The sequence below is a fragment of the Aspergillus undulatus genome (assembly GCF_047715775.1).
Source record: "Aspergillus undulatus strain CBS 261.88 unplaced genomic scaffold BDV17scaffold_11, whole genome shotgun sequence".
In the NCBI taxonomy this organism is placed as follows: domain Eukaryota; kingdom Fungi; phylum Ascomycota; class Eurotiomycetes; order Eurotiales; family Aspergillaceae; genus Aspergillus; species Aspergillus undulatus.
Genome location: NW_027396615.1, coordinates 228,114 through 240,386, shown reverse-complemented (window position 1 = coordinate 240,386; position 12,273 = coordinate 228,114). Strand labels below are relative to the sequence as shown.

General features: G+C 51.2%; 3 protein-coding genes across 3 annotated transcripts; 2 read left to right on the top strand and 1 right to left on the bottom strand.

The window, feature by feature from the left end:
* Positions 1-1,162: 1,162 nt before the first annotated feature.
* BDV17DRAFT_280367 (Six-hairpin glycosidase-like protein) lies at positions 1,163-3,859 on the bottom strand (the record flags this gene model as incomplete). Its single annotated transcript, XM_073759871.1, has 3 exons — positions 1,163-1,310; positions 1,495-2,505; positions 2,565-3,859. The coding sequence occupies 3 exons, from the start codon at positions 3,857-3,859 to the stop codon at positions 1,163-1,165; spliced, it is 2,454 nt and encodes an 817-aa protein (XP_073617936.1).
* Positions 3,860-4,305: 446 nt separating this feature from the next.
* BDV17DRAFT_289095 (uncharacterized protein) lies at positions 4,306-6,052 on the top strand (the record flags this gene model as incomplete). The annotated part of the gene is made up of 7 exons (XM_073761588.1): positions 4,306-4,442; positions 4,503-4,735; positions 4,789-4,815; positions 4,871-4,981; positions 5,056-5,427; positions 5,486-5,590; positions 5,670-6,052. The coding sequence occupies 7 exons, from the start codon at positions 4,306-4,308 to the stop codon at positions 6,050-6,052; spliced, it is 1,368 nt and encodes a 455-aa protein (XP_073617935.1).
* Positions 6,053-7,396: 1,344 nt separating this feature from the next.
* Positions 7,397-12,271, top strand: BDV17DRAFT_20599 (uncharacterized protein). Its single transcript, XM_073755344.1, has 4 exons — positions 7,397-8,434; positions 8,490-9,028; positions 9,090-9,719; positions 9,783-12,271. The coding sequence occupies exons 1-4, from the start codon at positions 7,506-7,508 to the stop codon at positions 12,113-12,115; spliced, it is 4,431 nt and encodes a 1,476-aa protein (XP_073617934.1). The 5' UTR covers positions 7,397-7,505; the 3' UTR covers positions 12,116-12,271.
* The last annotated feature ends 2 nt before the right edge of the window (positions 12,272-12,273 follow it).

The following is a 12,273-nucleotide window of genomic DNA, read 5'->3' as shown; positions in this document are numbered from 1 at the left end:
GATGTATCAGGAATGACCAACGGACCGCAAGTATGGGGTCCTCTGGCTGTTGCGATCAAGCACGCGGTGCACTTGGGCAACCCCCGCGGATTGACTCTGAGAAAGTCTACCGACGAAAATGCGCGGCATCCATTGACCACTTCCGACAGTGTCTATAGGCAACGTTTGTTCTGGGCAATCTATGCTCTGGACTGCTATGTGACTATCACTACGGCTCAGGCCTCGGCTCTCACGGACTCTCATATCAACCACTTTATTCCCACAAGGCACTTCATCTGGCAAGAGCATGCGTTTTCCTCGCTGGGGCTTAACGGCATCATCTTGACTCCTTCCATACTTTTTGGGTACCATTTGGAGCTGCTGGACCGCTCAAGGCAGCTCCATACTGTGTACCTGGCGTATGTCAGACTCGAAAATGAGCAGGAACAAGTCTTACCTTGGCTTGAGGAGTTCCGAAGTCGCGCTTCAGATCTCGAGCAGTGGTGGGAAAGCCTGCCGTCTGCCATTAGGCCAGATGACCTGAAAGCGACCCAAAAATTAAGAGAAGTCTGGCCGTCGTTGCTCACCTTGCACCTTTTCTACCACGGCCTCACAATCCACCTGCACGGCCTGTTGAGCTGCCCTGCCATTGAGACCCTCCAATCGCCGCTCTACGAAGATAATCGCAAAGAAAGTCAAAGCCGCTGTGACTTTGCAGTCCATCAGATTTGTCGGTTTCTCTCCGACATTCCAAGCCACGCGGGAGGAAAGCTCGGCTGGCCTGTCGCCTGGACTGCGTGGGTTGCCGCCCGATACCTCCTTATCCACAGCTCCAGTCTTGGATGCTCGCCGCAGCAAGACACATACACCGTCTTTCTAAACTTCCTGCACACTCTGAGCCGGTACTGGCAAATCAGCAGGAAATATTGGCGGTTGCTAGTACAAGCATCTGACGAGCTCAGCGCTGGCGACATCACCAAACCACGTGTCCTTGATTTTCTAAAAGACCTACGAGTTCCAACTTCAGACCTGGAAGACCGGTTTCGAGTAGACCCAATGCTGGATAGTGAGCAGCAACAGGATCCAGCACCCGCGAGAAACCATTTTGGAATGGATTATGCTTCTACAGAATCGGGTGTGGGTTACGGAGCGGGAGATTACATGGATGGGAGTGTTATGGGAGTCAATGAGTCGGCTCAGGTAGTGTCGGACCGCTGGTTTCCGATGCCGTTGGTTGCATCTTCAGCTTTTCAGAATTCGGTGATGATGTACGCGGCGGATAGTCGGGATTCATTTGGAATGGGAGAGTGAGTGAGTGTAACTTGTAATGCCTTTGTCCATATATAGCTAGGTCTAATCTTTAACGTAAATTTCACAAATGTGCCTCGCTTTCTCGTCCACACGGTTTGCTCTGCTGTGGAACAGTAAAGACCATCTCCCGCAAACTGCAAGGTCCCTGGACAACCTGGCCCGGCGTCTCCGATCATGAAATACACCTTGACCGGTGCCTCTAACCCAGCCAAGCGTAGAGTGACCCGAACCTCATCAGACGGGCTCGTTTGCCAAGAAACATTCGCCAGTACCCTTTGTCCGTTCCTCCAAATTGGCACTGTTGCCTTCAGCGTGCTATACAGCCCAACTCTCGGCTTGAACTCAATCGCCTCCCAGCCCGGGTCCTTTGGCCGCAAACCGACGACCTCGGCCATAAATTCGTATATTGGAGCGCACCCCCATGCGTGGCAATCCGAGCGGTGCGACACGCTGTCTTCTTCCCATGTTGTCAGACCCAGAGAGAGCTGGGCAGCCCATGGCTCCCAGAAGCCGTGGAAAAGGTCACTGTACACGGTGCCGCCTGCCTTGCTCAGTGCGCGGAGAGAATAGAAGGACATTGAGAGCGATGCTCTGACGAGCGGGGCAGACTCTGCCAGGCCAGAGGCGGAGCTTGAGCCTAAGCTTCGGCGGAGGAGATTTTGCGCCACTTCCCCGGTTGCCGCGCCGCTTAGCACTGCCCACACCTGGTTATGCTGGCTGCGGTGTAAGGGGGAAATGCCGGCCTGGGTGGCGAGGCTGTCCGTGAAGAACGTCCCGTCGAAACAGTGGTGTCTGATCGCGGTCACGGTGCTGTCGAGTTGTACAAGGTACTCCTTTGCTAGTGCAGTTCGGTCCCCACACACGTGTTGCAGGGTGGCAGCGTGTTGCAATGTATAGGCGTAAAGGCAATTCGTGTACGTCGAGATGCCCGTGGCCCGAGTTGCAGGTGGGATACCAAATGGCCTCCACTCCTCAGTCCAGTCATGGAAGTGCCAGAGACCAGGCTCGTCTGGTAGGGCAACGAGACCCAGAGCCGGGTCAATTCGAGTTCTGAAATACGCTAGTATTGCGTCTACCACCGGCAGTAATGGGCGTAGGAATGCCGTGTCGTTGAAGAAGAGTAGGTGGTCATATAACATGCACACCCAGTAAAGTGAAAAATGGGGGATGACTTGCGGTTGGTGAGTTGGCGCTCGGCTGCTTATGAGCCCCAGCCTTGAAAGGAGTGGAAAAGCTGGATGATGGCCTGTCGGGCTAGTCTGTCATCGCCGGACGTGTAGTATGTGAAAAGGGCAGAGCTGCGTGTATCCATGGCGTATTGCAACTGTTCGTAGAATGGGCAGTCTTCATAACAGTCGTGCATGCAATTGCGCAGTGTTCGGATGCTTGTTTCCCAGAGCCTGTCGGCAAACCCATCGCCTGGTTCCACATGAAGCCTTGCCTGAACATCTAATGGGTAGCTCACAGTCTCGACATCGAACCCCTTGAAAACCAAGTCTGACTTTCCCACATGTATGTTTAACCGAATAAAGCGAAATGTGCGAAAATGGAAGGGAAGGATGTTTTCGTCGGTTGCTTCGTTGGCGTAGTACCCAAGGTCTGTGGCGCCTTGCCGTCCCTGTAAGGTGAATTCATCTCGAGGGCCAAATAAATCTTTGGCCATGTCGCGGCGGTTTCCTTTGCACCGAAGATAAGGAATCATGTTGGGCTCTTCTTCGTAACTTTCCGCGTAGGTCAAGACTACGAGACTGTCGTTTGCAATAGGACGCGAGAAACAGAGGCGCAAAAAAGCTGTCATGTGGAAGGCTGCCTCAAGATCAAGCTGATGGCTTGATCCAGCTGGCAACGATATTGCCTTATTTGTGGAAAGGGACGGGATCAAGGTCTGCTCCCACATTGTCTTTGGCAAGGAGCTGTGGAGGTTATGAATTGCGATAAACCCCGCCTTTTGGCTTTGCATTGGTGGAATCATCCGCGGCGACAGTTTCCAGGGCAGCGTTAACCCAGTCGAATTCCTGTACTTGAGCATTGTAGCTGGCACCCACTTCCATTGATCGCCCCGCAGGCTGGTGGTTCTCTCGTAAATGTGGAGGAAGTCATCCTCCGCATCGTCGACTCGAAGGATAGTGGCTCTATCAATTGCAGTCTGCCAGAGGGGACTGCTAGCAATCTGTGGCGCCCAGGCTTGATCCTCTGTCTCAACAAGGGCAACCATGGCACCGCCCGATGGCAGTCGTGGAAAGCTGGTCGCGTATTGGGTTGCGTAGAAGAAACGGAGAACCTGGATCCCAATTCTGTTGCGGCCGACATTCAAATATGGGGCAAGGTCCAACTCGTCGTAGAACCACAGGTTGCAGTCTCCCTTGACAGGGCCGGCCGACACGAGGCGCTCGTTGACGTACAGCTTGTACCGTGTATCAGCAGTGACCTGGATCCTCAGCGATGCTGGGGCCGCATCCTCGACGATGAGGTCCTTGCGGAAGTGGACGAAGAGACCTGCTGTTTCTGGTTGTTCTTCTGTGAAGCAAGGATGCCACATCCAAGTTCTGTCAAACATTTCAGCTGCCATTGCGCTCAGTGGGAGAGAAGCCGATCTTTGCCAGTGACAAAGCGCATCAGTGTCCGTCTTAAATCTCTCGGGGGTTGTTTGCCTTTCCGGAAGACAAACCATCCTCCAAGACGCTCGGAGGATGTTACGCCGGATCCCCTGTGGAGCTGGAGGAACATCCCCCGGCATTTCAATCAGTGTGGGCTCTTTGCCGTATTTCCTACGTATTCACGCAGTGACGCGTTTTCTTCTCATTCGCAGTGAATCCTTTCAAGGTCCGACCACCGTTGGCGATATCTACCACTCCCCATGTTGTTCCCCCCACGGGAACGGCACAGCCTCCGAGCCTATGAGACAATCCTGCAGCTATAAGAGCTCAATATCTTATCAACTGTTCAGTCTCTCAATTACCAAACTGTCTCAAGCGCAACTAGCAATCAACTTCGTCCTGATTCCAACCACCAAGTATGGTCTGCCTTCTCCAATGCGTCGGCATGTGTGCCCTCTTGGCGGTACAGACAGGAGCAGCAGCCCTAAAGTACACTGTTCCGTTCCGCGCACCTGACAGCGCAACTCCCGTCGACTGTACTCCGATTGGACTTTCGTAAGTCTCCCTCGCTTCTTAGTTAGCTAGGCGTTGAAAAGCTGACTGTGTTGTGGTAAGGTTCGAGTTCTACATGTGGCCTTCTTATATGACCAATATAACCCCGCCGATGCACTGTACACATCGTATGTCAGACATTTACGGCAAAAGAATGCCAATCCGTATCGGTGGCACAACCCAAGATCGAGCGACCTATGACTCTAACTTTGATGGATACGTCTCATACCGGAATGATGATCCTCTGGTGGCCCCTATGGAGCTGACTTACGGCCCCAAGTTCTGGGACTTGATACGTGAGCGCACCCTCCTGCCGGGTAAGGTTTAAGTATTAACAGCCTCGACATAGCTGTCTACGGCGGTGAAACAATGCTTGGTATGTGGTTGCCGAAACCAGCTAATGTACCGGGCAGTTCTAATGTGACAGGCAGGCTTCAATCGGGGTGACAATAATAGGACAAACACCTTTATGGCCGTTGAGGAGGCCAGGAGGAGAGCAGGGCCAACTATTTGGGCTATTGAGCTCGGAAATGAGCCGGGTGGTATGCGAACAACCAAGCTCGCACAGCGGCACCTTCTGCCCCTCAATGCATGCATAATTGACCGGGAGATGCAGTCTACTCGTACTGGAACAAATCAATTGCCACACCCCCCTGGAACGCCAGCCAAGAGGGTGAAGACGCCGCCGACTGGGCCCAGGATTTTATTAACACCTGGAAGTTACCTAACCCAATTCTGACCGCGGGGTCCTACGCTGCTAACTTTCCAGACACCCCGACATGGCCCAATGTGCCGTACCTTATTCACACAGCGTTCAACGAAACGATCAAGGCGGCTATCAAATATTACTCTGGCCATCTATACGCCGCTCCGCCAAATGAAACTGATCTCGCTGGGGAAATGAATCATGCAAAGACGGTTGCGGATCTCTCTGTGTTTGCGGAGTCAATTGAGGCAGCGCATTCCGTCGGGCGGCCTTACATTCTCGGTCAGTCTAGCTGTTCCGCAGTGCTAACGATGACATGTGCATACTAACCTCTGTCCAGGCGAAAGCAGCTTCCACCCTTTCGACGTGCGTATGGACGAGACCTTTGGCGCGGCGTTGGCTGCGCTAGATAAGTCGATGCGTGGGGTCACGATGGGGATAGACCGTCTGTTTTTTCACCAAGGCACCATAAATCAAGGTATCACCCAGTATCCCACTGAAAGTCCTGACCGCGTCACAGTTAGCTGATAGTATCAAAGCTTTGTTCAACTGGTGGTCGGACAACCAGATTAATTCTCCCTTCTACGGTGGCTACATGGCCGTCCTCGCATTAGCAAACGGAGATTCAATTATTGAGCTGGACCAGGGCGGATCGTCGTATGCGGCATACGTGATCTACAGACGAGGAGAGGCCGCGAAAGTCCTCCTCATCAACACAGACTACTATGATGGCACCGGTAAAAGACCAATCACCAAGTTCACACTGGATGGGCTGCAAGGCCGGTTTGTTGAGGGTGTGCGCTTGACGGCTGCGACTAGTGAGATTACAACAACTGCTGAGCAGATAAGGGGGAGTCCGCATCCTACGCTTGGAGGTAATGTTCCCCAATCTCCGGCCCTCGCCTAAGGTTGTCATGTGTACAAGTCTACTAACAGTAATTAGGCCAATGGTTTTCGAACGTTGACTGCTCGTTGTTGGGACGTAGCAAGACCGAAAGAGCTAAAGTTTCTCGAGGGCGCGCGACGTTTGCTCTGGCGGCTTCTGAGGCTCTGCTGGTATATTTATAGCCCGAGAGTACTGAGACGGCTGATACGAAGGAAGTGCTAGGCCAAACTCGTTGATCAGGATATGTCAAATCTAGAAGCGTACTGTATCAGCTTGAAATCTGGTGGCATTCTTTGTTTGCTGCCTTAGTTAGGGACCATGTGCTGGTCCTTTATATAAACCTCCTTTGAGATAGCAAGATCTCCCAAGTCCATCCGTCTTCATCAAACAACGCTGGGTCCGTTTTTCTACGAGATTTAGCCCTCTGACAAAAATCAAGTCTGGACACCTTTTCAGCCCAGAACAGTGGCTATCCGTAAGTCTGTACAGCTTGTCCTCGCGCCAAAGGTCGGCATACCCACTGTGGGATGAGGGCTAAAGTACACCCATAGTTTACGTAGCCACAGAAGCAGCTAAAGAAGGGAAATGTCTTCTGGGCGAGCAAAGGGATAAAAGAAGAGTGCCCCCTCCCCCAAAAGGCTTAGGAAGCCTCTCGTAATATTGCTCTCTGTTCACTCACAATCAGGTTCTCACATGTGAGGGTTGACCAGAGGCTCCGTTCAAATACATAAATACATGCTCGAGCAACTCCTTGTGGACTGTTTCAGGAGAAGCAAATGACTTGACCTTGGCTTTTAATTCAGCAAGATCAACCCTAGTTCCTCTGTAAAGAATGATGATTATTGCCTTTAGGGCCTTGTTGGTTAACTGGGCGTGATCTAGAGCTTCTTTTCGACGTTTGTCTTTTTCTTAGATCATATGACCGTCAGCCTAGGTGTAAATTACTCGATATCAACCTCTAATAAGATCAAAGAATGAAGGTCTGATTTCTCAATCTAGCTGCAAACGGTGGTTTAAATACACAGATAATAGGGACATAACTTTTGAACCGTGGAAATAGCAGAACAATTCTGCATAAACCTCGGTGATCCGAGGTTGTCAATCCGATATCCTAAATAGGCAGGTCGTACGGTCGACATTAAAGCAACGATATATATATATACTCCGCTACGAAGGATACACGAAGCGAAATTGCTTAAATATGAGCGTACAGTTTGTATGGTGCTGACGTAACCGAACTAGTTAAAGTTAACTACAGGGATTGGCCCATTTGCTTACAGTTATATGCATGGTAGAGGACATATAGGCTTGCGCCCCAAGATCAGCTCCGCCTCCTTCTCAGCCTCATCAACACCTCAGCACCACCCTCCTCCGGGTCTTCATTTTGTCCATTATTCTTTCATCGTGCTCAGGGCATGGTTATCCATCTCAGGTACACTGTTGCGCCGGGTTGACACATCCGAATTCACAGGTCATGGAGGACCAAATACCAGGATCGCAGTCCTTTAGGATGGACGACTACAGTGACTACTTTTCAACAATCGGGGTCCCGCTCGCTGAATCAGCTGGAGCGTCAATGCGAAGCGCCGGTAGTACAGCAACCTACAGTTACGACAGTGGCGTAGGACTTACGGAGCACAGTACTAACCCTCATCTTCCTCACCAATTATTTTGCCACGATGATGAAAAAGCTATTCCGACGCTTGTGCCTGAGTTGCGACAGCGAGCTAATAAGCCAAGGTTTACCTGTTGGTTATGTTCGGAGACCTACGGAGCTCTTAACAGCCTCCAGCGGCATATATCAGAGCAACATTATCCACAATTTAAGATGAACTGTCCATATGGGGATTGGGCAGGCACGAGTAGAGAGAAATTGCGCCGGCATTTCAAATCTGCACATTCAGACCAAGCGTTGCCCGCACGGAGAGAATTGGAGGTACCATGTGAAGCTCCCGCGTCCTGTGCTCTCTGCGGAAAGCCTGTACGAAGTTGGGACGAGTTTTACAACTGCTTGTTCAAGCATTGCGAGATGAAGGAGATGGGCTCTATGACAAAATCTTTCCCCGAAGAACAGGCAGAGCCTGCAGATGCGTCAAATGCCCCTTTGCCTTCAGCTGTACCCCGGGAGATGTCAAGAAATCCAACAAATGAACTAATGACCAAAACGGATGGCGACCTGGCCTGTGATGAACTCCTCAACAACTATCTCGACCGCTCGGATTTTGTTTCCACATTTTCGCTGGATATTTTCAGGAAATTCCACCTCCCTCGCTATGATGCGAAAGGAGCGGCCGGGCTGTTGTCGGACCTACCTGATGTTCTTTGGTATTTCGCGGAAAAACTGAGCTTCAAGGGATCCGAGCCTTACAAAAGGTTTGGATTGATGGTTTGTAACCATTCAGGGTACGCATTCAGGACCAAGACCTGCCAGATCAAAGATTAATAACATACCTCCTAGCGATATCGCCAAGGCCCTATGCAATTACTACGCTGACGGAATCGCCGACGACCCTGCTAATCCAGGATGGTCTCTTTACTTAACAGCATCAGCCGATCTCAGCAGCTCAGCGGCGAGCGGGCAGCGAAATTTACATTATTCAGAGCTCCTAGAACAGCTCCCTGCGTATAGGTGGTTGGTTGGCTGTGCTCGGAAGATCCTTACCTTGGACACCCTAGGTGAAAATGTGATGCAAGATATCGCTCGGGAATTTCCTCTTGAGTCTCCATCAATTAAAGCTGATCGCGCCCTCTCACTAACCCTGCACGATGTCGATTTCATAATTGATTGGGATCCGCAGTTATTCCTGCGTGTGCAGGAATATGCGGGTAATCCGGGCAATATTTTCGACCATATCATCACTTTGACTGGATCTCTGGATAATGCGCAGGCACTTACATGTGTCCAGTACATGCGTCAAACATGGCCAGAGAGCTCGGACTGTGTAATCAGTCTCCTGCACAAGTTGTTGGAAGCTAGCACATACTGTTCTAGCTCAGGTTCGTGTGCCTTTATGATTCCTCCTCGAACCAAAGCGCCCTTGACTGATGCTACTAATAGGTTCACTCCAAGACGGTACTGTTCTTACAGGAGAATTCATTGGTTCTAATGTCGTGGTTCATGCTCAGGGACTCCAGCACGCCATCGCAGAAATAGCACAGCAATTGGCCTGGCTAGGCGCGGCGTTGCAGTCAGCACCCGACAATAGAATTGTATACTGTCGACCGGAGTTGGAACTTACCCACACCTTCCTGGGATACACGCAATATATGCTCAAATTCACTTTCCTGAATCGACAAAGTGGGCAGCTATCACGCAACGGGCGGTGCTGGCATAGTCTATTCAGCAACCCGGTTGTAGTGTCTGGCTTCCCTATTCGACGACGGCACCTGGCGGACACTGGCTTAGATATCCCACTCGATATTCTAGGCCAACTCGTGCCATCGCGTCGAATTGCACAGTTTGGTGGAAAGGTCTGTATCAAAGGTCATTGCACGATCCTCGTGCCAACGAAGATCGTAGATGATGCTGTGATATGGCATATGATATGCAATGATCATGGATGCTATATGGATTATACCGATCTTCGAATCGACGCCATTCCCGGGTTATACCCTGCAGGCACTGACACCAACCTCATAGGTTTTCGACACATTGTGGGTTGGTGCCCGGAAGCGAAAGTCCTTACAGGTATGCGGAAATTAAAATAGTAATTTTTTTTCTAATATATACTAACCACTGCGGAACGTGCAGCGTCGCCAGGGGCGGATTATGGCATCGACTGGTCTGGGCTGAATAGGGCCGACACTGGAGGCGATCTCCAGGATGTCGTTATTTCTTGCGGTACCGTAATTCCAAATCATGAAAATCTGGCGATAGGAAAGAAAGATAGGCCTCCGCGTTATGAGTTCGGTGAGTATCTCCACAGAATCTTGTCAATCACCAAGAAATATGCGGTCTTCTACGATGTGTCCACCAGACGAGCTTGGCTTGTCGATGGGGCGAGTGCTCTGCTACACCTGGTCCGGGCATCCCTAATTCTCAGTTCCTCTGAAGACCCAATGCAGGAGTTTGTTTTCAGTCCCGAGTTGCTTGAACAACATCCTAGTCTCGAGGGCGGGCCTGCTTCTGCCATAGCCGTTCTGAAAAGTGAAAAGAATTTGAACCAGCGGCTGCATCGCAACATGCCGGAGACATTTCAAGATAGGGTTGATGCGATATACCATTTATTAGAACAAGCATACGCATATCAAACCCGGGCCAATCTCCAAAAGAGCGCCGGAATAGCCCCTGGACGCCAGGCCCGAAGGCTGCTGGAAGGATTTGATTTCATGGACCTGGCAGCAGACGAGGATCACTTTAACGCTCGTACAATGAGCGCATTTGACTGGCCCCCGAGATGGCACAGACTCACAGGAGCAATAAATGCCATTACTCTATTCGGCAGAGGGTTTGGTGATCTTCTGAAACCAAAAGACATGGTACCTGTCTGCTCCTCATGGACCACTGTCCCATCAGGAAAGGATTACCTCGCTGCGAGGGTTGAAGACATTCAGACAATTATGAGGAAAAAGGGAAACAGCTTGGGCTCGCCATGGCGCGTTATAGACGACGTCTATTGGCATATGCCTGACAAACTATTCGAGAACTGTCAATGCATTGAAGATCATTCGAAGGAACGCTGCAGTCACGCTCAAGCACTACTAGTTGGCCCTGAGATTGCCAAACATGGAATTGTCAGTCCAATTAGATTAGAACCCGACGGCGCTATTATCTTCGATGGCTCCCCTGTAAACGGTCTCCTCCCGACTCCGGAGATATCGTTTTCCTCAACCTTGAGCGGACTCAAGAGCCCTGCCAATGACAGTGCGATCAGTGTTGGATACAGTCCTGGCTCAGGCAGTCAAGAGAGTAATTCCTCCAAGGCTGAAGGGAAGCGACCGGTGAGCGACTGGATTACGGCACCAAATCCTCGGAAACGGATTCGTCGGGGTTCCTCAAACTCGAGCAGCGATATACATCGCACAGAAAGAGCGTCTGATGTCCGCGGCCGATCCGGCAATGAGTCTTTCGTGATGTCCGGATCGTCATCCCAGGGTTCATCAGCGGACAGCCTCTGGGAGTCTCGAGTTGAAACCAGCATCCCCAGTCGTATCACAGGGATGGAAAATGCGGGAAATATTGAACTGGACCCGGCGGAATACAAAGTTGGCTGGATTTGTGCACTGCAAGTAGAGCTGGATGCGGCGCAAAAAATGTTGGACCGGGTTCACACCAAGGGCTTCGGACACGGAATGGACTGCAACCTCTATATCCTAGGGCAAATTGGCCAGCTCAATGTCGTGCTAACCTGCCTTCCAATGGGCCAGTATGGGAATAATATCGCAGCTGTGGTAGCCACGCGCATGATGAATCGGTTCCCTAAGATCGCCGTAGGGCTGATGGTCGGCATTGGAGGAGGATTACCGAGCGCGAAGCATGAAATCCGGCTTGGAGATGTTGTTGTCAGCATCCCACATCTTCAGTACGGAGGTGTTGTGCAGTACGATATGGGCAAGTTTACCAGTGACGGTTTTATCACCACTGGCTCACTCAAGGCTCCCCCGGAGAAGTTATTGCAGGTGCTTAACTTGATGCCTCGCCACGGTTCCCCGATCACTGGACTCCCTGATATCGAATACCCGGGGTCCGAACTAGATCGGCTATTCGAATCATCCTATGCCCACACCGGGGATGCCGATAGTTGCATCTCCTGTGACGCTCAGCAGGTCGTACCACGACCAATGACCCGGACGACCACATCTCCTCACGTCTTTTACGGGACAATTGCCTCAGGAAATTCAGTAGTCAAGAGCTCGAAGATAAGGGAGATACTCATCCAGAAACACGGTGTTCTGTGCTGTGAGATGGAAGCTGCGGGCTTGATGAATACAAAGTTTCCATGTCTTGTCATTCGCGGGATCTCGGATTACGCTGATTCGCACAAGAACGAGATATGGATGGAGTACGCAGCCGCGGCTGCGGCTCAATATGCTCGGGATCTTCTTCGGGCTATGCCTGCGGATATTGCGCTTTCGGATGGATGAGGCTATACTGCACTGATACAATTCCACACTATTCCTTGGCTACAGGTGCTCCCCGCTGCTATGCCGAGCGAATCACGGCTGTCGGTGGGTCAAATATAGTCGGCCCACAGCCAGACGTATTTCTGTTCAAGAACTTATCACTACGCCGAACCGGCCTT